The sequence below is a fragment of the Lissotriton vulgaris genome, chromosome 7, assembly GCF_964263255.1.
Source record: "Lissotriton vulgaris chromosome 7, aLisVul1.2, whole genome shotgun sequence".
Lineage (NCBI taxonomy): Eukaryota > Metazoa > Chordata > Amphibia > Caudata > Salamandridae > Lissotriton > Lissotriton vulgaris.
The window spans coordinates 1,020,997,758-1,021,024,727 of record NC_141695.1 but is presented as its reverse complement, the minus strand read 5'-3'; the positions used below and the strand labels follow the sequence as shown (position 1 = coordinate 1,021,024,727).

Sequence of the window (26,970 nt, the reverse complement as noted above, 5' to 3'; positions counted from 1 at the left end):
GAGAGGACGTGGTATTGCTCTCTAATCCATAGCAGCAGCACGGATGTTACATTAGTTAACACTGGATGCAGACATTTTTCGGTCATGTTGCCGTTCTTGTGTATTTTATACCTGCGATTTGTATGACCTGCTCTATATTGTGAGAACACACACGTCTACATAATTGTATGAACTTTCATTTCTATGATTGTACGTCGAGGCACAGGTCTCCATCAAGATCATTCCAAAGATCTTCGACGTCGAGGTGTAAGACTCAATCATCAACGTCGAGGCAGAACTCTGTTGAGGTTAGTGCACAGATATTAGACGTTGAGGCAGAAATCTCTGCTGACGGCAGTACACTGCCAGTCAACGCCGAGACACCTGTCTTCAGAACAAAGGCAGCTGATGTCGAAACACGGTACTCAGTCGGCGTAGAGGTCGGTCGACTGCAAGATGGAGTCCTCTGTCCAAGAGGAGAAGGTAGACGTCGAGGCAGGCGTCTGTCACTGACAGGACAGTCGAAGTCTAGAAGGCACTCTGTGCAGAGGCGTTCCAGATAAACTTAGAGACACCAGTCCAAAGAGGTCTCCCGTCTGGTAAGCCTGACCACGTCACCGATGTCGAGAACAGGTTCTCCCAGCTCTCGTAGAGGTTCAACGTCAAGATCTCCGGAGGTCGTGGTCTCGGTGTCCAGGGGACACCAAGATTCTCCAACCAGGCCTGCACAAGATAGGGAGTACTCCCTTCCTCCTCCACATTTTCCTGAGGGGCGAAAAGGGCAAAGATCGCCTTCCATCCATCTTTCGTCAAGATGGAACAGACCCTTACATCACTGGGCCACAACTCCAGCTACAAGGGCACATCAGTACTCGAGCCCCCTTCACAGGTCTTTGTTGGCTCGAATGGTAGAGGCGGTGGATAGAGAATGTACTCCATCAAGAGCCAGAGATCGCAGCCACACTCCTGTGCACTCTCACCAAAGGAGATCTAGAATCACGAGGAGACGGCGGGCTGTCAGTAAGAGTAGGTGAAATGTCTCTGTGTGACATGCGAGTGGAAGAGGAGGTAGGCGTTTGAGATCTGTGCCATCTCCTCCTGCATCTAGACCTAGATCTCCTTCGGTGAGAGTGCGCTGCGATCTCTGGCTCATGATGACTTCACCTTGCCACCCCCACCTGAGGGGCGGAGTTGGCAGAGGTGGGCACACCTCTCTTCCCCACTTGTTTTTCCGCTCCGATTCTCCAGCCCAAGGTGGGGGTCAGAACCAGTGGGAACCAGTTGCTGAAAACAGCAACTGGCCTGGGGAAGCTCACAAAGGAGGCAAGCTTTTGAAGCTTCCAGTGTTGAGGAATATAATTTATGAGGCTGCAACAATTAATTTTTACTTGTCATGCAAACACCCAAACAGTGAAGAGGGTAAATGTCCTTCAGGACCTCAACTGGGCTTCTCAACATTCTCAGACCACCAGTCCCATACCTGGATTTCAGTTATCAAGCTCTGCAAACCAGCATGCCTCTATCTAACCTCTGTTCAGTTTGTTCCACACCATTCACCAAGTAAATGTGAAAAATATATTTTTAGAATTTCAAGCTGCACCACTTACCTCTGTATGGAATTTATTATCACAAAGATATAATGATGTATTTATAGGTTTGAAAGGTTCAAAGTCGATATTCACTTTCTTTTCTTTTCCTTCTTCTGTTACAATTGTTCCGCAGTAGACAACTAGTCCATTTGGAGGAACTACAAAACAAAAAAATTACTAATACAGTTTTATTCCCATTTCAGTGAAAGTAGGAAACAGATTTGACAAACACCTCCTTTCAATACTTTATTCAATGTTGAACTATTGCCAGAGTCTTATTTTCAGTATATAGTTTTAGTGGTTATGGTCAATATTTCACAAACCTATTACACCAGACAGCAATTTTAACAGAAAACGCAAACAATCAACAAGAACTGGATAAGTGCTCATGGAGAGAGCAGAGAGAGCTGGTGGGTTGTGAAGACGATAGTGCATGATGACCCAAAAGTTTTAAAAAAAGGAAGAAACTAGATTCATAAGTTGGACCCAACTTTAATGAGAGTTGAAAAAGTGTCATGCGTTAATGGAATAGATCCAAAATGTTATAAAATGTTCTAGTACTCACTGCTCTAATTACACTGACCAAACCCCCCTTTTGTCACAAACAATCCACCACGCATTACCTCTTTCAGTCATCAAATCTAACACAGACTTTGCTCAAGTTCATATACACTGTTCCAAAACACAGCACCACCTCACCTTGCAGCTTCCACTCGCCAACAATACTAGATAATAAAATACTTCTCAGAAAACAAATACACCAGCACCTCCTGTCACACTGCTCAAATACAAAAACGTAACACCAGTACAACAAAATCTCACATACACACAACACCTCATAATACTTTCAGTCACAAACTAAAAACATACAACCACTCCCACCTTCCCGACAACACAAATAAAACACCATGAACAAACTCCAATACAAAGCTTTCTCTCTTCCCCACACCTAAGAAACCTAAGAAATATACAGCAACTCTTAACTGCCGGTCATAGACCATTTAGAACCTTACTACATGACTTACATGCTGACTTACATGCTGCACTACCACCCCTAACTCCTACACCTTCCACCCTTATCAGAAACAAAGATAAACATGCCACTTCACAATTTTTCATCTGCACGTCTACTGCACAACAAGGCTGCTCCACAAAAAATAACAGCTCACCAAATCACCCTCAACCACAATTACAATCTCCACCACCTACAAGCGCATAACCATCAAAATGCCTTCTTAGCCTACTGGACAACTAACACAATATAGAACAGCTACACTATTGCTATACTCCGAGCTAATACCAGCACTAAGGACACTTGCTACAAGGCCAGAAAATACTGCTCACTCTGCTAAAAAATAAAGTAGCACCATCACCAAAGCACTTCCTCTACACTGCTGCTAATAAATGCTCGATCACTCTTTAAAAACAAGCATCACATCTACAACCTTTTCACTGACCCACAGCCTGACATACTCTTAACTGAATCATGGTTGTGAGATAATATAGCTCTAGTCTTGCATGAAGCTAGTCCTCTAGGCTATCACATCACACAAAATCGTATAGGCAAAAGGTAGCGGCCTAGCGGTTGTGTTCAAGCAAACATTAAATATAGCTAAAGCAGACTACTTCTCCATACAAGGTTGCGAGGCGCTCTTCAGATGCAATCCTACACCATCTTCCTGCTGTAACTTCCTGCTCCTTTACAGACCTCCAACTAGCAATGCAACATTAACAGACATTTCTAGACAGTTTCTTACCTGATAAAACTACACTCCAGCCTATGCATTCTGGCTGTGCATAACATTTAATTTGACAAACCCAATATGCCTGATCCGAAAAAAAATCAATGGTCTAGACGCACTGAACCAACATCAGATAGTCCACAAAACAAAACACACATCCATTGCTGGACAAATCCTTGATGTCATTTTTGAAAGTATAAAACTAGTTACCTTTCAAACGATGTGCTTGCTTTCCAACATAAAAAACAAAGCAACACCAAAAAGCACCTTAGATGCACTCACCTATCGACCGTGGAATAAACTACATTTTGAACACTTAGCAAAACAGCTAAAATTAAATACAGATCTAGACACGAACTGTTAAAAAACTATATGAGTGGCTACACAAAGCTTTTGATATCTATACCCTTAACACAACAGATGATAAGAAAAACCGGCAGCTTGGAAAATACAGAGATAACAGATAAGAGATAAAACAGCGAATTGGAAAACTTCAATGTACCAGGCTCAAAAAAAACACCAATCAAGACAAAGTTCGCCTACAGAAACCTAACAGATTATAGAAGTCAGCAATCAAACAAGCTAAAAATAAAGAAATAAAAAGATGCTATTCAGACTGAATTCAAAATGCTAAAGGTGCAAATAAAGAATTCTATAAAATTCTCACAGAATATTGTAAACCAAATTGCCTAGAAGGCGCTCATCCCATTACTCCCGATTTCACATGCAAACTGGCACATCATTACACAACCAAAGCAGACACCTTAAACTCCTGTTTAAAACAAAGGAAGAAAATACCAGGACCAACGCTTTTCCAAAACAACAATCCGAGAATATGCTAACCCAGCCTCTCCATTCCTTCAAACAAATTTCACACAATGAATTTATGGACCTGGTCAAAGCAAGCAGGCCTGCCGGCAGCCCTTCGGACCAGTGTCCACACAAAACCTTCAAGAAAATTCTTCTAGCTACCTCCTCTGCCACACTGGTAAGAAGAATCAAACAGATCCTTAAATACTGGAATATTTCCAGAAGAACTAGAAAAAGCCTTACATATGCCCAGTACTGAAGAAAACAAACCTGGACCCAATTAACCCAGACAACTGCAGACAGATTACAAATGGACCATTCCTGGGCAAACTGATATACAGAGCAGTATTTGCCCATATGTTACAATTCATTGAAGATAATTCCATACTTAGACTTCCAAACAGGATTCCATCCAGGAAGAGGAACAGATTCTGCTCTTGTTGCCATTTGAGATGACCTTAAGAAAAGAGTTGACCGGAACAGCGTTTCTGCATTACTTCTCTCAGCTGCCTTTGACACGGCTGACCAAAACACACTAATACAAAGACTCTACGAGGCCGGCATAGAGGGGACTGCTCTAGCCTGGATCAAATCCTACCTTTACAACATAACTAATGTCATCCATAACCCCCCTTTCTCGTCCAAACTGTACTTCACAAAAGCAGAGGTCCCTCAAGCCTCTATCATCTCACCCATGTTTTTCAACCTTTACATGAAGTCATTACCGGCACTGACCAATAAATTTCACCTTACATGCTGTAACTATGCAGGTGACACAAATACTCCTTCAACATCACACCTTAGACCCTTGGAATGCTCAGCTTCTGAAAGAAACAAACTGATAGAACTAGTTGCTGCACCGTTACAACTGTATATTTCACCTGGCTTCCCACAACTCCCATGTCCGCACCCAGCAACAGATTTACACGATTTCCCGGAGGATAACAGACATCTGGGTAGGCAGGGGGGGGCTGAGGACATTGAAGAGATAGACTAGTGGCAGAGAACTCAGATTTAAAAGAAAAGAGGGACTACTTTACAAATCTCAGTGAGAGAAACTTGCACATCTATTGCTGAGCTGCACCTCCGTTAGGGAAGCTTACTCTGCTGGTGCCATTACTATACCAGTACTGTGAACAAGAGAATCCTGTACTGCTACGTCCAGTGCTGCATATACTTCTGTGAGAAGAATGTGGAGATGTAGCAGTGAATACACAATAATACAAGCACACCAGCAATGTAAAAGGTGAGATTGATTTAATTGCCCATTCCTTCCTCTTGTTTATTCTTTAGTTGTGGATACTGTCTCACTGAATCAAAGCACCTCTGCTATGTAATGTTTGCTGCCCCATGAACAGTTCATAAGCTCTGCCAAGAAGTGCAGTTATTTCCATCCACATATATATCTGAGCATCACGTGGGAGTATTTTTAAAACTGGAAAGATACGAGCTGGCGCTAGGATGGAGAACACCCTTCTGTCCTACAGGTTCATATTCTAACACACAGTCTGTGCCAAAGACGCTTCAAGAAATGTAGTCATTTCTGCATATCAACCTTTAGGTACTAAATCTCTACATTTTAAAATCTGTCACATGCAAACTGGTTGATAATTGGGTGCAGTGCCAGCTGATGCATCTGCACACATGCTGTACAACCAGCCTGTACAACACTTGCATTTAAGTGTGCATGACCGTGCACTGAATAACTGGACTTGCATTGGATAGATTATATATATATATATATATTTGACAGTATGTTGCACTGATTGCAGTAAGCTTCTCTCCGTGCAATACACCTTAGTTAGTTATGGAGTAGGTAGGGCAAGCAGATATCTTCCACGGGCAAGTAGATTTCTGTGACATTTTGTAACTTGGCCAAGTAGATTTTTAAAAAATGTCCACACCCCTGAAGCGATATATAAGGATTATGTTACGTACTTAGTAAGCATCTGTTCTTGGCATGTAGAGCTGTAGATTGGCGTACTTTGCATACTCCTGCCATCAGTGATGGGTCCATATGTTTTCAAGTTGTTTTTCTTCGAAGAAGTCTTTCCTAGTCACAAGGTAAGGAGACTCCTCCTTTCGGTGATAGACAGGAGCATGCAAAGCATGTATATCTACAGCACACATGCCTCGAACAAGCAAACCCTTCACTCTTCCAGGCCTTCAAAAATCTACTCGCCCACTTGCAATTGCAAGTACAATTTTATCAGGTCGAGCTATTTTTAGCACCTACTAGTCCCATCTGGCGAGTAACCTTGGGCTGGAAAGGAACTGTTCATTCAGAAAGTGAATGAGCAATAAATAGGTCATTAAATCGTGTTTTTATCTTGACATTTGCAACTCAAGCAAGTTGATATGGGGGCGAGCCTCTGCCGAGAACCAGTATCATCTGATCTCCTCTACTCACTGACGATCCCTCTCCACCGAAAGCAGCAACAATGCATCAGTCACAACTGTTAGCTCAAAGTGGGATAGGGGTCTGCAGTCTGTTCAACTGCAGCTGAGCAGCCACCACTGCAGGTATTTTGCAGTCTCTGACTTCTAGATGCAATCTGAGAGGCTTGGTGTTTAGCCACTGAGACTCCACTACAGAGCCCACACGTGCCACTTGGTATGATATACACGGAGGATGCAGGCTGCCAAGAGGTCCAGAAGCTGCAGAGCCACTCTCACCGAGACCCAGGTCAAAGGTTGAAACATCAGGATCATAGCATGAATGTCCTGGACTCTTAAGGTGGAGGGATGGCTTCTGTGAGGAAATTATACAGTGTGGTTGTGTAACCTCACCATGCAATACACTTACCTACCCATTAAGGTCCAGTAGGTTTCATCTTTCAAAACCCTTAGATGAACCATGGGTAGCTGTGGAAGTGCGCAGCAAGGCTTACACAGAGGAACTAGTGTAAAGCATTCAAACAGCACCAAAACAATTTAAGAAGAAATTGACACGACTCAAGAAATCCAACTTCAATTTATAACAAGCATTTGCAATGCAATAGTTCTCGAATTATTGAAAGTTTGAGCTACTGGCATTGCATCATTATTTGCAATTCCAATAGTTCAAACTTTCAGCAATGCAAGACGTACTGCATATCGAAGATCCCATGATGCCAAAAGTTCTTTCAGAAAGAGGGTTCACACAAAAACAGGTGACATAGGGCTTTTAAGGACTCCTTTATGCCGCCAGAGAGAGAGAGACAGAGTCAGGGGTAGGCAGAGATTGTCCAAGATATGAAAATAGAGAGAGGCCGCTTACTAGCGAGATTGTTTACTTTCCTTGGGGCCCACGGAAAGGTAGGGCCCTGAGCAACTGCATACTTTGCTCATGCTTTAAAATCTTCTCTGTACATATGTACTGGTGTCCCAATAGCTTCAGTAATTTGGCTTCCCAGTTAAACAAATAACTTTACTAGATGCCTCTAGCCTTTCCTACGATGTAGATAAACAGAAATCACGTATTGCAAACTAATCACTGAAACAACAGTACCGGAGACTCTGTGCATTAAGGTCAAATAATATTTACAATAGTTGCCCCTGTCAAATGTAAACGCAGTCTGTTCAGTCCCGTAAAAGGACTCACGGTTGCGTTTTTAGCATTTACAAAAACAATATACAAAAAAAAAAAGTCACAGCAGGTAACATGCTTTTGAAAAAAATATAGTTAACACAAAAGCAACAGTTATTTTTGTTCTGGCTTCCTAACCTGCAGTCTTTCGACCGCATAATTGCTCTAGAAAGCGATACTAAAGTCTCAGAATGATTTGTCCTATGGGCTACTAATACTACACATGCAAATTTATTAAACTTTTAAGCGATTTTTGTATGGCGCAGACTTTGTCTAAAGGCATTCAGAGTGCTCTACCAGCGAACAAGAAGTAAATTCGGATAAACAAACACCATAAAACAACTAAATAGGACCAGAAAAAAATATTCTTATACCTCCAGTACTTCAGCTGGTGAAGTATCTTACGTGTAGTGCGCAGACTTCAGAAAAAGAGCGAGAGGAAATGCAAGGTCTCTTTCTATGGAATTAAGACAGATTTACATGCGCTCCTGGCAGGACATACAAGCGGCATAAAGAGCGCCAGCAGCAGTAACCGCGGGCTTCATCTGGTCACCAACCTTTCAATGTCTCACCTGTCCCATTCAATGCCGCGCAAGATGCACAAGGCTCTCTTCAAACCTGAACGGGGTGTATGCAAATCACCTGGCTGCTCAACCAATGACCTCATTAGACATCAATTAAATGTAAAAGAGAACGCGCACTTTGACTGTGCTCTTAAATGTGTGGTAGACTCTGGTAGAGTAGAAGCGAATCCAACAATCGCGATTGCTAAACCCCAGGAGACGTTAATGTGGCTGAAATGACTAAAATGTCAGTCCATTCAAAATGTTAAACTTTTAGAGAACCACGTGTGGTTCTGCACAGTTGCTTTGTAGCCATCCCTATATATTCCACGTGCACTATTCATTCAGCCCTGGCTTTGTAGGCAAGATTACACTGCATTTGGGAACTTGTTCTGCTTTAAATATTGTATTGACCCAAAAGTCCCAGAGAAAAGTCCAAAAAATGCTTTACTTTAGCTGTCTCCCGCCGAAAATTGCTCGCGTTAATATATGTAAATCAGGAAAATTAAATGCTCAGTTTGCTCTTCACCAAATCTCCCTCTTCCTAGCTTAACAAGCAGCAGTGAAAGACATAGCGAAAGTGAAAGCGATCTCTATTTAAAAGCAAAAAAGCCTGCGAGCGCCACAGCAAGACATATGGTTTCAATTATCGAGAATTGAAACCACATGGCAGGGGTGCGGGTAACGGACACAGATAGGCGATGGGTGGAACAATGTGCCCGCCGTTGGCCAATTGTGTGCCTTTTTTTTGGTAAAAAAGACGCACGCATAGGCCAATACTCCATAGGGTACGTTGGCTGGATTTTACTCAGAATTTCTTCTAAGTGTCGAGTTTTGCAACTTTAAAATAATCACTAAAAATCATCTGATCAACGAAAACTAACCTGTTATCAGGAGAGATCCTAGTGCTGTATATTTGAGCCCAGCACTGAACCTGAAAAGTAATTATAACCGTGATTTACTGTTAACTCAATTTTCCTCCATAGGAATACTTCGAAGTGCCGATTTTCCTAACCATTTCTTTCAACTGTTTACAAGAAATGCAACAGGGCTGATTCCAGGTTCCAGCCCTGAGTAAGAAAAACATTCTGTAAGAAAGTGGCTCTGTATATACTGGACAAAAGAAAGGTAGAGTGTGCACAGTGTCCACAGTCCCCAGAGGTTTGGCAGAGGTTAAACTTAGGTATAACCTTACTCTCTAAAGTGGTACCTTGGTCGAGCAGTAGGGCAGTATCAGAGGATAGTGTTAAAGCATTTGTTGTACACACAGTCCGCAAATGGTCTCACACACTCAAGGACTGAACTCTAGGCCAATTCTTTTGTATCAAAAGATATAGTGGTTTCATTTTAGAACCAACAAGGAATCAAAATATACTTTCTCAGAATGAGTTACTTTAGTTAAATACTTTTCAAATAGGTAATAGACTTTTTGATTACAATAGTTACAGTTGTTGCAATAGCCAACACAATTTCAAACACAATGCAACATTGAGCTCAATTGGAATTTCTAGTTAAATGTAATTAGTTACTTTGTAGATTACTTTTCTAACCACAGGACTGGACCCTAGATTCAGTCCTGGGACATTTCCTACAAACAGTTAAGTAAAAGTGTTTTGGTTATAGCAGTGATTTTAAATTACTTTTCAGGGTCAGTACTGAGCTAAAAGATACAGCACTGAGGTCTCTCCTGATAACAAGCGACTAAATCGGAATTCGTGGTTTGGCTGATTTTAGATGAATATGTTAAAGTTCCAAAACTCAAGACTTAAAAGAATTTCCTAGTGAAACCAGGCAATGTTAGGCTATGGAAGAAAAGTGAGTTATCGGCGTTTAGGTAAGTACTCGACTGGCAGAGTTAAGGTTCTGAGCATAGACTCCGGGGTTTCCCAGGGTCAGGTAGGTACAGTTGGTACACCCTCAACGGCACAGGGGCAGCAGGGTGCAGAGGTAGTTAGGCCCAATGTTATCCAATGAGAGGCAGGGGGCCCTCGGTTGGTGGCGGCTGACAAGCAGGCCACACGGCTATGGGAGCTGGGGTCCTGGTCACTTGCTCAGGGCAAATGGGGAAGTAGATTAGGACACAGGGTGCCCGGCCAAAGGCTCGTGGCGGCTGGGTGCAGGGTGCTTTTGAGCCTTCGGGCACTCAATGTTATTCAATAGGAAAGGTAACAAGCATTGGAAATGCAATAGGTCTCGCACCATTAGAGTTAGTGCTTTTAGAATTGTTTATGGGTTTATTTTGTAAATGTTTAGCATTTTTGTTTCCTGTAGCCAATGCTAAAGTATTACAAATAAAAAAATCCATAAACATTTCTAAAAGCTCTAACTGAAATGGTCTGAGAACTATTGCACTGTGTGAGGGTGAGTGAGGGTGAGTGAGGGTGAGTGAGGGTGAGTGAGGGTTTACCCATACCTGTTCCAGTACATTTGAAGTTAAAATGTACCTTGGCCGATCCAATTCATTAATTGTTTGCCAGAATTCATCGGAGTTGCGATTTTTTGCATTGTGTAAAAGTTTTATCCGGAAAATATCTGTTCTTGATCGCTTGCTCTCGCGTAGCTTTTCTTTGTAGAGTTTTTGCTGCTCTCGAAATGCTTCCCATGCAATATCATGTTGCCCTACTTGATGCCGGTTGGCTTGCACATCTACACAATAGTGTTTAGTAAAAGATACGAGAGTTTATCTATTTTGCTGCTTTGGCAATGTCAAATCATGGATTATTCCCTAGAAAAACCATGGACGCTCCTTTTTTCATTGTTGAATGAGCTCTAGGCATGGCTGCTAGTGTTCTTTTGGGTTCTGCATAGCAAGTTTATATGAATTTAACTATCCATTCTGCTATTCCTGGGTATGAGATAGCATTGCCTTTATGTGGATTGCAAAATGCCACAAATATGAGTTTTTCTTAAGTATTTTGTTCTTTCCAGTTAGTACATAAGAGCATGTTTGACATCTAGCGTATGTAATACTCTTTCTGCTACGGTTTCCGGTTTTGGGAAGAAAACAGGTATGTCCAAAGTTTGAGTTAAGTGAAAAGGTGAAATGACCTATGGTAGAAATGTGTGTTTGTGCGTAAGCACACTGTCTGGGAATACTTGATAATATGGTATCTTTATAGTGCGCACAGTTCACCGACTTTTTAGGAAGGTAATTACCACAAGGAAAGCGACCTTCCATGTTAGGAACTGTATTTGACATCTGTGTAATGGCTCAAAAAGTGGACCCATGAGTCGGTAACACAATGTATAGGTTCCATGTAGGCACTGGTAGTGTAATAACCCTTTTTAATCCCTCCACTAAAGCATTTACAACAGGTATGCGGAAAAGGGATGGATGTTTTCTAATTTGAAGGTAAGCTGCAATAGCTGATAAATGTAGGCTTATTGATTAGGAGTATGCTAAATTAGCTTTTTGTAGACAAAATGAGGAACATTTGCTGTTCTGATAGTGTTGATGGATTCATGTTATTTGAAGCACAGCAGTGAACAAAATGTTTACATTTAGAAGCATAGTATGATCTTGTGGTTGGTCTTCTGGCCTCCTTTAACCAGTTTACCTCTGCGCAAATTCCGCTGTGGTGCGGATGATTTAATGAGTGGGCGTGTTTCAGACAGCCCCGGCCGTCCTCCACACATGCCCACTGTGACATCGGGCAGCCGGGGGCTGTCCGACACACCTAACAGGTTAAAGTGTTCATGCATTTAGGAGGGAAATTCAAACTATGACCGCAGGAGCCAGATTGCAAGATTGAGAAGTTGCGGATATGGGTGTGTGAGCTGCCTACACTGAGTAACAAGGTTTTGATAGTTGGGTAGTTTCTTGTGAGTTACTAGGGATAGCTCTGTTAAGGTTGTGTTCCATGGTTATCGAGCCCAGTTTGAAGTAATCAGCGATATGGTTAAAAAACTATGTCCGAGTTACCTGACCACGTAAGAAATGAGTGGGAGAGGTGAAAAAGCATAAGCAAATATCCCTGACCAGTTCATCCATAGTGCATTCGCTTTGGATTAAGAGTGCAAGTGACTAGATGAGAAGTTTTTGCATTTTACATTCCTGGCAGTGTCGAAGAGATCTATTGTCGAGGATCCCCACCGTAGGAAGCATTGATGAAGTAACAGTGTGAATTTCCTACTAGTGACCTTGTTGCGTCCTGCTTAACAAGTCTGCTACTGAGTTCTCCTTATTACTCTAGGAGGTGAATTTGTGATCGATTGCCCATTTCCATGTTTTGAGAGACCTATGAAAGTTGTATGGAATGGGTCCCTCCTTGTTTCTGAATGGATTACATTGCTGTCATATTGTCTGTCAGTTGAAGGATATTCTTCCCTGTTATGTTGGTTAAGAACAGAGACATTCTTATGGCCAAGAGTTCTAGCATGTTGATGTGTAACATCTGTTGTTTGACCACTGTCTGTGAACTACAATATCCACCATATGAGAACTCCATCCCCATGAGTGATGCATCTTTTGTGATTAATACATGTGGGCTTGGGTCCTTGAAAGCTTTTACCCTTTATTACGCTCTTGGTATTCGACTGTTGTAGGGCCTGATGGGCACTGGGTGAAACCAACACTGGATCCTCAATGTTGCCCATCACTAGTGACCATTGTGATGCCAAGCACTTGTAGGGGTCTCATATATAGTCTAGCATGACAGGCTATGCAAGACGCCATAATTCCTAGTAGTATCATCACGGTTTTGACTGATAGGTGACAATGAGGCTGAATAAGATCCAGCTGCTTCTGGAGATTGAAAACAGTTTGTGGATTGGGGTATGCTTGCCCAGAGATTGAATTTAGCGTGGCTCAGAGATAAGGTTGTATTTTGAGCGGTTTAGATTACTCTTAATTAGGGCTTTAGTCCATACCTTCATTACACCATTCCCTTCCTACACACACATGGGCTTAAAGAGCACTTCATCAAGAAATCGTAATTGTATTGTTTGTTACAGTGTTCTGACAAAACAAGTTTTTCACTTTGAGATTTCAGCATGCTAGTGCCTTACCTAAAAACAGACTACTTACAAACAAGGTATTAGAATGAAGGTTCCTATAGCAGCACACAAAATATTTACTTTAAATTAAGCAGCGCAGGGATCTGAAATTAATGTGCGTCTATTTGCTTATGAGACCACAATGTGAAAACTATGAACCGCTCTATCTTTATAATATTTGTTTCAGAGTATTTTTGTCTCTTTTTGTACTAAGTGAACATTTCCAAGTTTCGGGACACTTGAAGCGTCATGCAAAAGGAGGGAGGTTTAGAAAAGCACTGTTTACTCTGTAAATTGAAGAAAAATCTTTAGTCAAGAACAAAGACATACCTTTATTATACAATTTGAGTCTCTGCTGCACAGATGTAATTGCTCCTAGCACAGAAAGTCGATTTACTCTAGACTTTATGTTGGACGCTGTACCAAATTCATCAGCCAACATTTTAGCGACTCTGGAAATCTGGTCTTTAGGAGGAATGATCAAGGATATCATACTGGTGCCATTGCTGAAGAAGAGATTAAAAAGGAAAGAAACTAATTTAATAATGGGGCACACTCTTATCCAATAAAGTAGTAACAACCTAGGCAACAAAAAATACCACCGAAAGAATTTACAGAGTGTAAAGAGTCAATACCATTTAAAAACACATTACACAACACAAGGCTACTTACCTCTCAACTTTAGTACTTCTAGCTCAAACTCCAACAAGGTGAGGGCTCAGAAAGTGAAAATATACTCTTGCAAGAGTCACAATATCAGAGGACAGACACGGAGCTGTATAAACTGCTCAGTGAACTCAAAGCTGCTTTTTCTTTAGGAAAGCATTTTTAGTGTAAAAGTACATTTCAAGTTAGCTAAACTTAATTTGCGGGTTAGAGTTAAACAGTCCATTTTGGTGGCTAGCTACCACTGGGCAGAATATGAAATGGTTCTGCGTGCAATGCAACAGAGGTTAATTTTACTTAAAAGAGGATAAGCCTGGCAGAGCCAGCAACCAAGATGGCCACACAGCATTGAAGCTCTCCGAACGCGGCCCGCAACACACTACTATGGAGAGCAAACTATCCCCCATGCAGCAGCACAAGAGCGGACTTAAGCAGTGGCAGTCCTGTGGAACTGCAGCGGGGAGGGTGTGGTTGGCCCAGACCGTCATTTCACTGCTCGGAGTGCAGCCCTGCGGCCTGAAGCGGCCCTCGGAGGAAGACGGGGCCAACAGGTGAGCCTGAGGGAGGGGCTGTTCTTGCTGCCCTTAATGGTAGATTTGATTGGTATGTATTTTACCATTTTCAAATTTATATATATTACCGCTTCTGATGCTGACACACATGCAGTCAAAGCAAGGTCTGCCTCAAAAACTGTGTACGAGTAGGTAATTTATATCTAAAAACACTCACAGTAAAATCAACCAATGGGCAGCCTGCAGCAGGGGCAGGTGGGGGAGGGCCAGTGCTTCTCGCTGGGGAAGCCTGGCCATACTGCAGAGGGAGAGAGAGCCCTTGCCCCCGCATCTACCAGAGGGCAGTCCGCACATTTCTTGTGGAGCACTTCTGCTTCTCACTGCGCCAGTATACGGCATTCAGAGTGTGCACTGAGAAACGACCTGCTACTATACAGAAATAGTCATTGACAAACGTGTGTTATCTTTTAGCGCGCAACCTGTAATTATTAAGGCCTCGAAGCGCTGTGTAAGTGCCGCCCAAACAGTTCCGAGGTTTAGAGTCAGAGTCATCCTGGGATAGGTTTCATTCGTCCAGCTTTGCATGTATGATGTTAGTGTCCGGTAAGTGGCGGAAAGTAGGGTGTCGGGCTTTTCTGTTTTATCTCCATTTAGTAGGTCAGTAAGTCATTAACTTTTGTCCAACGAAAGCTTTTCCCAGGTTTGTCTAGTACACATAGAACAGGTGCATCACGGGCTGCATCAATGCAAGATTCCATCAAACCTTGAACAAGCCTTTCCATCCCCCATACAAATGTGGAGGGACGTTGACTGTCAGTGTTTGTACAGGAAGCAAGGCTCGGATCTCCTGGGGGGCACACTCTGCCTGCCACTGATTCCTTTCCCAAGAACCATCGCACCCTTACATACATGTCTCCCAACGAAGATTTGAAGTATAACATTTTCCCCTATCAACCCCATTCGCGGATTTCAACATGAGTTGATTGACTGTTTTAACTAGTGTCCCAGCATTTTTTTATGCAAAAACCACAGTTGATGGACAGAATGACATTGTTCTGCATTCTGTCCATCAATTGTTGTTTTTGCATCCAGCATTTTTTTAGGCAGAAGCTGGACAAGAGGGTTTGATACAGCTCTGTACTTTAAATGGCAGGTACTGTCTGTTACTGAGTACCTCCGCCTTTTTAATATTAATTCATTGGCGAGTTTTATATAGCGCCAGCTAGGCCTGACGGTATCTGAGTGCTTTACAACAGCAAATGTTTACAACCTGGATAACAAGCATAGCTGGCATTTATGCTTTATGAACAAATACCCCTTTCTCTCTGGCACTAGCCACAAGCCACCAGTAGCGGCTTCTCACAGCAGAGTGGCTGGGGAGGGCTCTGGGGTGATTGGGGGAGGGGGGGAACAGACTGAAAAAAATGTAAATAGCTTACTTGTTCCTTGCCACTCGCTCTCCTGCTCTTCTCCTTCCTGCTGTGTAGGTGCCGAGACCACAAACACACACCACTGGAACTTCTCCATGGTAGGGAACTAGAGGCTGTGGGCCGCATGGGTGAGCTGGCCTCCAAACATGTTTTCACACAGAAGAGCTATCCGAGATTTTAATTTTTTGATGATATATCCCTCATGGTTCTACTCAACATTGCTGTAAATACACAAAAATGTGGCAAGATGTCCTCACACAACACCAGGTGGGAGGAAGGAGCAGACGGGATCAGGTTTCTGAGAGGAACGCGCCTTGACAAACGTGTGACTACAGGGGTTCCTGAGCCCTTCCTTCATGGGGCCTGGATGACCAGATAGTGGGGTACATATGGGACAGATAGAAAGGGTGACCTGTGTCAATCTCTTTCACCAAATGGGCACTTCCTCTAATGTTAACTGGATGCTTTCTTCTTTGGTGATTTACATGCACTTCCCTGCCTGTCCCAGAAGGCAGTCTCTCTTGGGGACACCCACATGTCGCTCTGCAGGTCTCCATCCCCATGTTGTGCTTTCTGAGGCCAGCTTGTTATAAAGTCACGTAAGGGCCACGCTTCCTGAGTCCAGCACACGCCGATCAGCACCACTGTATTCATGCACGGGAAAGATAGCTAATCAGCAACAGGAGGACATGCAGCGAACCGAACCGTCCAGAACTAGGTAGGAGCCAGTGACCGGAAAGTAAGTTAGAGGAGCCGGTTGGATGGGGGAAGAATGTACTGTATGAATTTGATGGGATTACTTTGGTCTAAAGTAATGGGAGGCTAATGTAGCTGGAATTAGAACGAGGATCATGCCTCTAATCAGTGTGGTGTGGGGAGACCTCATTAGAGGTGTCCCAGCGCTAGGTACAGGTATCCACCGGCCTCAATCCAGTTATCAAACCAAAAACAAATAGAAGGTATTGTCATTTACAATGCCAATAGCTCGAAATCATGTCAATGCGAGACCTATTGCATTGCAAATGCCTGTTAGGTCTTGCCTGCGCAAGCGCTGCTTAGAGAGACCTCTTGGCATTGCTCTGTACTTTCTTGGAAACTCATGCATGTTTTGCATTGTTTGTGCGAGAGAGCAACGGTGCCACCTGTTTGCAATTATCGCACCTGCCGCTGCTCGCTCCCGCAAGGCAAACGCTCTGCATGCACAAGTACTGTTTCACTTTTGCGGCTGCGAGCCGCGCTTGTCTTTCATTTCTTTTTTAACTTTCGCGGCCACCGGACCGCAATTTTTTTTGCACTGTTGTCTAGCGCCAACTGCGTCTTAGCATCTACTTGCCATTTTCCTCACCGCCCTTGTTTAGAACCAGATACGCTACAGTTAGATATACGCAAAAGTCTGAACCACTGTATGCATTGGCAGACACGAGACACAGAATAATGACATATTGGAGAACTTTCTATGATGTAAACTTTTTTACATTCCTATGAATGAGCAACTTCTTATGTCAGCTGGTAACTACACGGCTGGCATTCACAGCTAATTAGTTTGTTTCTTACACTGCCACACCCCTTTAACTAAATACCATGTTAACCCCTTTGCTGCGGCCGCGATTTTACCGCTGTGCAGTAAACAAAAGAACAGGGCGGACCCTAACGAACCCCAGCCGTCATCAGCACACGCCCACCGCGGGGCGTGACGGCTGGGGTTCGTCACCAGCATGGGAGGGGTTAATGCACCAACGGTCAACACAGAGTTGGCTGAGCAATCTGCCTTGCTGCAACTGGTCACTGTTGGCGCCTCCAGCTGTTGCGCTTGTGCAATATTTCCCACTTCAAAGCTCTGCTTTGCAACTCCTGGATGACCCTGTTTGGCTGTTTTCTGTTGTACGTTTGTTTGTTCTCCAAGTAGGCTGCCCTGGTCTATGCTGCAGCCTGCTGCATGATGGCAGCAACACGTCACTGTCTAGCAGACAAGTCACCCAGCGTGCGGCCTAGCAAGATAAGAAAACATTCAGCATTTCAGGGCGAAAACGCATTGTTTTTTGTTTGAAAAATCAATGAGTCCATAGCGAGGTATGTCCTCCACCAAGTAGTTGAGAGAAAAAGGTTGGGGAAAGTTTGGATGCCTCCAATAATTTTTCATTATTTAGAAATGTAAAAAGCAGCAAAGCCCCAGTAATACATAGATTGCTCCAACCCAATGACTTAAAAGCAATTCTCAAATAAAAAAATGGGATTATACAACGCCCCGTTATGATCGAATAAAACCAAGTCATTCCATGACGTGAAAGATTATGGATGGTGGTTGGAGTTTAACTTTGGAGACTCTTGTATGTATTTCTTTAATTTGCTTTATACTAACCCACTGCAGAAAGAAATATCTGTGGAAACCGGAAACATGCAGTGACTTAGAAAAAGTTTGTTTGCATGTGTACAGTGTTCTTAACTTCTAGCGATCTGAAATAGTGTTAGAAATTTGTAATTTGAACAAGATCTATTCATACCCCAGAAACAATGCTGGAAAACAAGTCTATACATTCAATTTACAGGATAAATAGAATGCTCTCTTATAATCACTGAGAGGAAGCTGTGACTACAACAACCAAAGCGAGCCAGATTACGTAAACAGCCCTTTGTTTCCAGACAGCAATGTAAAGAAATGCCAATGGCATCTCTAAACTCCCATATTCTTGCTGGGCTGGGAGGTAGCTCAAATGTTGGCAGACTTCTTATGCACCAAACCATGTAGGAAGCTAACACCCGTACATACTACAGAGACCACTTCTGTATTAATACTGTCCAAACACTAGGGTGATGACGGACCATGTGCCAAGCTCCTTGCAATTCATCAGAAAGATCAATTGGAAAAAGGCAGCAAGTTGCGCTTATGCCTTTCTAAATGGCTTCACATGTGACTACTGTCTCACCTTAACCTGCCCAAAGCAACCTGACTTGCGCTTTGCAACACTGCACATCGTCTTGCAGGATGATTACTTCAAACAAATGACAAATTATGCTCTATTCCTCAAACATCTGCTGTTCGGCACATGAGAACACCATTCCATATTCTAACCACAAGACTAAACTAACTTGGGTTGAACTCCAAAACTCATTTCACTAAACAAAATTAACAACTTTAATCAAGAACTCTTTTCTCTGCTTGAAATAAAACAGATTTGCCATCTACCATTTTCAACCGTACATGCCACCGACAAAATATATAGGGATGTTCAATTGTAATATCTTCAGTCATTGCTAGCTATCTGCAAAACCCCTCTGTTCCTCAGTATACCCGAGTATGCAGAGTAAAAATACTTCAATACAGTTTCCAGGACCGCATTATTCCAATCTGAAGTGACCCATTGGATTCCATTATAACAAAAATTTTCAAATACAAGGTAAAAGTCTCTGAAGTTCCAACAGGAGAGATATTAACTAATTTTTAGCTGCCACACAAAAACTCTTCCTGCAAATTATCTTAACCGATCTAAAACGTTGCCTTTGAAACACAGCGTGGCTTTCAAACCAGTATTACAGGAGACTAATTACTCTATAAAGTCGGTCATGTAATTCCATCCTATAAAGTGTCAAAATACACAATTAGGCACAAAACAGACTCCTGTGGACTCCTTTGGAAAGCATAGCACTACTGAAACTAAAATTACAAGTATGTGTTAAATTCTTTCATTCTTTTCCTAAACCTCGATTACCATCTTTTCCATTTGTCACCCATGAATTTACTGATCCAGAAGGAAAATATTGTGAAAAAGTATCATAGCCAGCCAATTGGAAGGGGGGGGGGGGGGGGGAAGAGAGAAAGAGGAAGGGCTTAATAATCTTGTGCCAAAATGACCATATTTGGTTTAGAAATATCTCAGTAGTTTTATTTATTCCACTAAAAGAGATATTCTTTAGTGCTAATTGGATCAAAGCACCCAATGCTCACTGACAAACTAAAACAAACGCTGTAGACCAAGAAACCGAACTGCAATGGATTAGCCCAAAAATCTGTGTTCAAGTTAAAGAATGCATTATACATAAATACAAACCCTAAGAAGAAAGACCAATGGGAAGTTAAGTTTTAAAAACAGACCAGCATCAGTACCATTACACGTTTTGTTTAGATAGCCAACTACATAATTTATTATAAAATCCAAAAACCAATGAAGGGATGATGCAACATAGCACTTGTACATTTCAATAGTCAACTAAGAATACCAAGAATGAATGCTTATGACAATTGTCTGGATTGGTCTAGTATTGGATAGCTCCAATATCCCCATTTTATGCCACGTCTTTGATTTGTCTGACCCAAGTAAAACAACTAAAAATAATACATAATAATGCCAATAATATTTACTTTCACACTGCTTTGTTAAAAATGTGGCACAAGCATGTAAAGTTATTATAATGTCCCCACAATTTGCAACTACAAAATCATACATCCAATCTCACAAAGCTACATTTCCCTTTTTTTTAATTTTTTTATTGGACAGACAAGTCACAAGCAAAAAAGACATTGTATATAAGAAAAAAAAAAAGAATAAAAAAAATATAACATACTTTAGAGTGACATCGGGAAAAACATCAATAAGTTAATTAGAACGGCAATCTTTAAATGTTACAACTTAGCCGAGCAAAAAGACATTTATAAAAAAATGAAAAGCAAGTGAGTTCATCTCAAAAAACGATTAATATTTAAACAAAGTTAACCCAGATCTTTTCCATTCTATCTACAGTTTTCCGACTCCTATTCTTAGCAAGGGCCATCTCCATGGTGTATATTTCATGTAGTAGCATCAGCCATTCCGTCCTCTGAGGTGGATTCGGTGAAATCCAGGCTCTAGCTACTACCAATCTAGCACAAGAAATCGCTATATCTAGCCAGCTTCTATTATCATGGCCCTTCTCATGTATATAAAGTAGAACCATAGATGAAGTAAGTGGGGAGCTGATCAGTTGTTTTTCATATAAAGTAGTTTCTATTTCTCGCCAGAACAAATTCAATACTGGACAGGAATAGATCATATGAATAAGATCAGCTGCTTTCAGATCGCATTTAGGGCATTTGGTACGTTCGTTATTTTGTGACCATTTGGCAATTTTCTGAGGGGTATGATAAAGTTGACTGACCGTTCTGTATAGTTGAAGTTTTAAACTTGAAGAATGTATTGTTTTGTTAAGAATTGTGAAAGCATTTGAGATATTCTGGGGTGTCACATTAGTTCCCAATTCAAGCGTCCATTTTTGAGACAGTCGAGGACAATCATCCGAGTTATGCTGGGTTAACTGTTTATATCCTGTGCTGATTATTGATTTCTCTTTAAAGCTATACAATACTTCCCAAATATCCGCGCTGGTAATTTTTTTTAAGTTCATTTTCCGTATAAGATAGTCCCTTACTTGCAAATATTTAAGTATCAATAGAAACAGAGACAATAAGTATCCTCGCCCTTTTTTGATTTATTTTGGAAATTTTCTGTTGAGACAAGAGTTTCTCTAAAAGCTAAACCTAATTCTCCGATCACTACTGAAGATGTGACTTTCTTTGTTCGCTCAGATTTGTGTAAATCAACTATGGAGAGGCGATGGAATCTGCGCCAACTAATTGATTCTTTCAAGACAGCAGGGGCTCAGGTTTTCCTCCAAGAACCTGCATGTTTAAAGGTTATAAATGCCGGGCATACGTATTATCTCAATCAGGTCAAGGAGGCAGAAATCGTGTTAGATAAGCTTACTAAAGCATAAGCTATATAATACTATTCCTCAGGGGGTTTGTTAGTAGAAAAGGTTTGATTAATGTGACAATCTTAAGGATAAAAGTGAGGATAAAGGTTATAAGATAAGCTAAACTTAGCAAAAAAGGCATACTTAATGAGGGTGGTGGAAAGCGGCAGGTGGCTGCACCGATGAGAGGCTGCCCTACCAAAAGGCAGCAGGTATAAAGGGGGGGGTGTTTTTCTTTGGTACAGGGGGGGAGGGAAAGGAAGGGGGGGGAAATAAAAATGACAAGACAAGTCAAGGTGAAGGCGAAGTTATAATGTAAGAAAGAGAGCTTTATGGAGCAATAAGAAAAGGGAAGCGGCTTTTGTTTTATTGTATATAAAATGAAGTACTGTAGGTGTCTTGCCTGGAACGTATCTGGTCTGAACAATAAGACTAAAAGAAATGTAATCTATCAAGAGCTAAAGATGTATGATGCACAGATAATAATGCTTACAGAAACCCATATATGTTATAAAGATAAAAAATTGTTGAGTCAACTGGGATACGAATTGGTGATTTGTACGACATTAAATGCACCGATAAGAGGTGTGGCTATTTTAAAGAAAAGATATTGGCAAGGGGAAGTTGTAAAAACAGCAGCAGATAAGGGAGGGCGTTGGGCAATAATGCAAATAAGATTGGAGGGCACTTTATATGTTTTTTGTTCAGTGTATGGCCCCAACAAAGATGAGCCACGGTTATTTGATTGGTTGAATATTGAATTATTATCTTGGTCAGGAGAACTTATTCTAATGGGAGATTTTAACTGTGTTTTGAACTATCAACAGGATACAACTAAAAAAGGTGTAGGGCAACGTGTGCGTCAAACAAGAGCAGCATTACTGGAACTAGCTAAAATACACAATATAAAAGACATATGGCGTAGCTTATATCCAGGTCTACCTGGATTTACGTACTACTCAGCTCCTCAAACTCTGCTCTAGGATTGATCTAGCTTGGGCCTCAGACGAATTATTGAGCAGAGGAGATATGAAGGTCATGCCAAAAATTTCATCGGACCACAATCCTATAATATTTATATTTGATTTGGACTCAGGCATAAAAAAAGGACGCTCATTTTCTTTTCCAAGATACTTACTCTCAGATGAGGTCTTTGTAACCATGCTTAAAAAACAGATAAAGGAGTTCATTACATACAATAAAGATACTGCTAGTTTGCTTTCAGTTTGGGATGCCTGTAAGGCCTTTATTAGAGGAACAACTCACAAAGCTACATTTCCAAATTGGAGGTCTGGCAGTTAGTTTAAGTTCACATGAATACCACCCAACTGACAAGCCACAGACATTAAGAGTCTCACTAGAAAACAGCCTATAATTAGAACTTCAAACTGAATTTTGATCTTGCTGCTTTCCGTTCAGACGCACCAAGAGTATTCTGCCCACTACCATACTCCTTCAGAGGAATTGACATCACTCCATTGTGGTACAAAAGGGGGTGGCGATGGATGGAATGCCAGAAACCGGTCCTCAGAAGCTTGTTTCCGTTCCAGGGAAGGCATGGCTTGGCAGTTCGGGCTGGACTGTGCCCATTAGGCACAGGGTCAGGCTGATTTGCATATAGCCATGACTGAACTGGGGTGGCAGAGTGGGGTAAAGAACGGTGATGGATTAAACCCAGATCTTTTGACTGGGTGTGAGTGTTTGATTAGGTTCAGATGCTCCGTCCATTATCACCCCCTTTTGTATCACTCCATTGTGACTAGATTACTGCAACATTCTCAATTAAGTATACCTCCCCGTCATACTTGCAAATTCACTAGAACGTATCCTGATGATTAGTAACACGATTAAAAACTTCGGAGCCCGACCACTATTATGTGGATCCATTTCTAATTTACAAAAATGCCTTTTGGGGCACTGGTCCCAGTGATCCATTTGATAACTATACACCATATGGGGTTGTTAGATGCTCTTGCATCTGGAAACTACTTTATTTTAGAAGGGAACGGCAGGTGGCAAAGAGATGATAAGTGAACTCTATGGAACTATCTTGTAGAGGTACTCACAGAATGAGTATCATGAAATATTCTATAAAGTGAAAAACATGTGTTTCCTTACATAAAATCTATTGGATCAATCGTTTAACTTTCAGCTCGACCCTTCCCAATTTGAGTCAACAAAGCAAAAATGCACACAGACATTTAAAATCAACTATACTGATGCCGTTAAAAGGTGTGCATTCTCTTGACGTTCGAGGGGGGGGGGGAAATCACAAGAACGGTCCTTTTTAACTTACAAGCTATCAAGAGAAGCAAGCATGAAACACGTTCTCAGTTTCATTCCAATCTACACATTAATAAAAAAAAGTTTACAGAATGGATGACTAAGTATTCTATATTTTTCCAAAAAAAAGTTCCAGACAGGAAGCACACACGTTATCTGGAACCGAAGGGTTTCATCTGTATGACTGACAATAAGAACCAACAGAAAACAGTACTAAACATATGGCAACTACGAGTTTTCATTTAACTCGAACTCTTAATTAAAAGTTAAGTATATATATATATATATATAAATATATATATAAATCGTTCACATCTGGCAATAGGTTTCACACTTTAGCATAAGAACGTTTAATTTGGGTACATAGCCTGACCCTGTGGCCTAAACTTCCAACTTAAGAGTTGGATGCCACCTACTCAAGCGGTAACCATGCCCTTAATAAAATAGTTTATTTATTTTAGGTTTTTATAGAGCGCGTAGTCACCCTCGAGTATCCCAGCGCTGAAACCTCGTACTCCTAAAGGGGGGGGCAAGGGAGACTTCAGGTGGATCAAGGAAAGAGGAGGGTTTTGAGGGATTTCCTAAATCCCTCAAAAAAGTTGCATACTTATATGTTCCCATTGCAAGAGATCAAACCTGGTAGACGTACAACTAATGAAAAGTTTGACATTTAACATTTTAGCCACCATAAAAGCTGATGAGTTTATTTTGGGAATGAATCTTAGATCCAACGTCTCAAATACTCGCATGCCTAGCTCCTGTCACACCACAACATAAAAAGTAAATGGGGCGATATCAGATAGCACTGCTTACTGAAGGTCGCCACTATCAGCAAGGGAGTGAGCCATGGTTATCACCAGCCCAAGGAGCAGGAGCAGGACATTATGACAACCCATGCCTCAGACAGCGCTCCTCAACTATCACCCTCTTGTATTCCCACATGTCCATTCTCTCCCTTGAACTCCATCAACCAGGATCCCTCAGAAGCCCTTACCCTCTGGCTGCCTCTAGACTCTTGATCAGCTTTTTGATCTTCCAGATCTCCACGTTCCTATCCGCAGCGCTCGGGTCGTCCGCCATCTTCTCTGCCTAGGGCCGCGCTGCGGACAGAAACAAGAGGTGGTTAGCGACCGGCTGACCGAGCGCGGGCCCTGCCCTGGTGATCCCCCTCGTTGCGCAGTCGTCACCTGTCCCAGTGCCCGGCGCTCTCTCGCACAGCTCGACTCTCCTCAGCGAGGAAGGGAGCGCACCAGCTCTGACGTATGAACCGGCTTCTCTCGATCCCAAGACTGCATGTGTTGCAATCCCTATCCGCTAACATGAGGGGCGCTCACCTCACTTCCGGCCTCAGCATCGAGCGCTCTGGTTGGCGGGGAAGGGCGCAGTAAGATAGGCTGCCATTGGGTCAAGTGTCTGTTCTATCCCGCGCGAGTGAGCCATGTGGGATGTGTAGTTCTTCAGGCCTGGTGTGGAGGACACAGGGCGGGACTTGATGAATCAACTTTTAGTTTACAGCTATGAGTAACTAATACACACAGTGAGGCCTGAAGAAGACTGGGGTCGCACAATGTTCTTCGCACACCTCGCTCGCAAAGATATTAATGCGCCCACATGTAACACAAGGTTCACTGTCAGTATTCGGATCACCGTTTTGTACTGATATTAGTTATAGCATTTTTTTAGCGCTTACTGTCCCTACGTGGGGTGCCGGATCGGTTTTCTAGGTGGACAGGCCACAGCAATTTTTTTATTTTGTATTTATTTAATGCGATTTTCTATAGCGCGAACATTACCCGAAGGTGTCAGAGCGCTTTACAAAACAGCCAGTTATGATACATAAGGATTTAGGATTAGATGAGTTACATAAAAGATACAAACAGGAAAACATTTTCCAAATGTACAAGTTGTAAAGTCACACAGGGAAGAGATACAAATAGAAAAAATTGCAAATGTACAAGTTGTAAAGTCACTTAAGGAAGATACAAATTGATAAACTCTAAGAATCACATAGAAATGGTAGTGAGTACAAAGGTCTACTACATATACTAGTGGTTAGAGTTATCTCTCTCTCTCTATATATATATATATATATATATATATATATATATATATTATATATATTATTGTTCATCAAAATCAGTGCCCCAATGATGATCGCTTCACTAGTCAGGCCCACTCGGGCAGCACGACATAAGTCTCTGACACGCTAAACATCATGATCATCACTGGGAGGCTAATGGATGTACATGTACAAAAACATCCAAAATGCGCGCGTAGCTGACAGCGTTTTATATTTCTGCCAAGTGACTTATTCAGCTATATTATCAAGCGCACACAGACACTTCTGAAACATTTGGGGAAACAGGCGCCCAAACCGCACAAACAGTCAGGCCCACTCGGGCAACATAACAGAACAGTCGGACATGCAAAAACATGCTTGAGTCTGAGACGCTTTCACTACAAGTCACAGCAGCATTCCCAACGCGCGCTCAAACAATAGCGGTAATTCGTAATTGTAACGCTTTTGCCGCTTACCTGGTTGATGAGCAGGACGCATACATGTTGACATGTTGGGAGTAACCACACGAGTGAAACACAGGCAAACCATGGGGCCTACCAAATCGGGTCCTTTTATTAGGAACATTTATGGCAAGCACTTGGGAAATCAGTAGCAATTTATGCTAATGAATACATGAGACTGTCTCTTTTTTTCTTTTTGTCTTTCTCATAAGAGAATCACCTGTAATGTTATGTACCTGAATTGTTAGCTGTGAAATTTAACATGCTACATTACTTATAGGTTGTCAATATTATTTTCCAAACACTATAGGGTGATTTAAGACTTTAGATCATGTTTTACTTAATAATTTGCCTTAAGTGTAAATGTGTCACATGTCTAAACACTGAAAAAAGACCTTCCCAACATGCAGGTGAGCCTCATTGTAACCATGGCAACATCTGGTTTGAGCCTGTATGTTAATTGATAGACATGCCCAGAACTCATTTCATGTATATAAGTAGATTTGAAAAGTTAATGCAGATGTAGTGAACAAGGCGGCAACGCCGAAACGCGTCTAAGCAGATACTGATCGAATAAATCGAGTTTGGA

General features: G+C 41.9%; 1 protein-coding gene across 2 annotated transcripts in view; it reads right to left on the bottom strand.

Moving 5' to 3' along the window:
- ETF1 (eukaryotic translation termination factor 1) overlaps nt 1-25,224 on the bottom strand; it is a 193,322-nt gene extending 168,098 nt beyond the window's left edge. The window contains exons 1-4 of one of the 2 annotated variants that reach the window (XM_086931442.1): nt 25,049-25,210; nt 24,856-24,961; nt 13,577-13,752; nt 1,587-1,726 (exon numbers count right to left, since the gene is read on the bottom strand). In XM_086931442.1, the coding sequence (XP_086787568.1) occupies nt 1,587-1,726; nt 13,577-13,752; nt 24,856-24,941 (402 nt within the window). In that variant the 5' untranslated portion in view covers nt 24,942-24,961; nt 25,049-25,210. Of the gene's footprint in view, nt 1-1,586; nt 1,727-13,576; nt 13,753-24,855 lie in introns of both variants that reach the window. The other variant, XM_086931443.1, reaches the window with a different exon arrangement.
- Nucleotides 25,225-26,970: the final 1,746 nt, after the last annotated feature.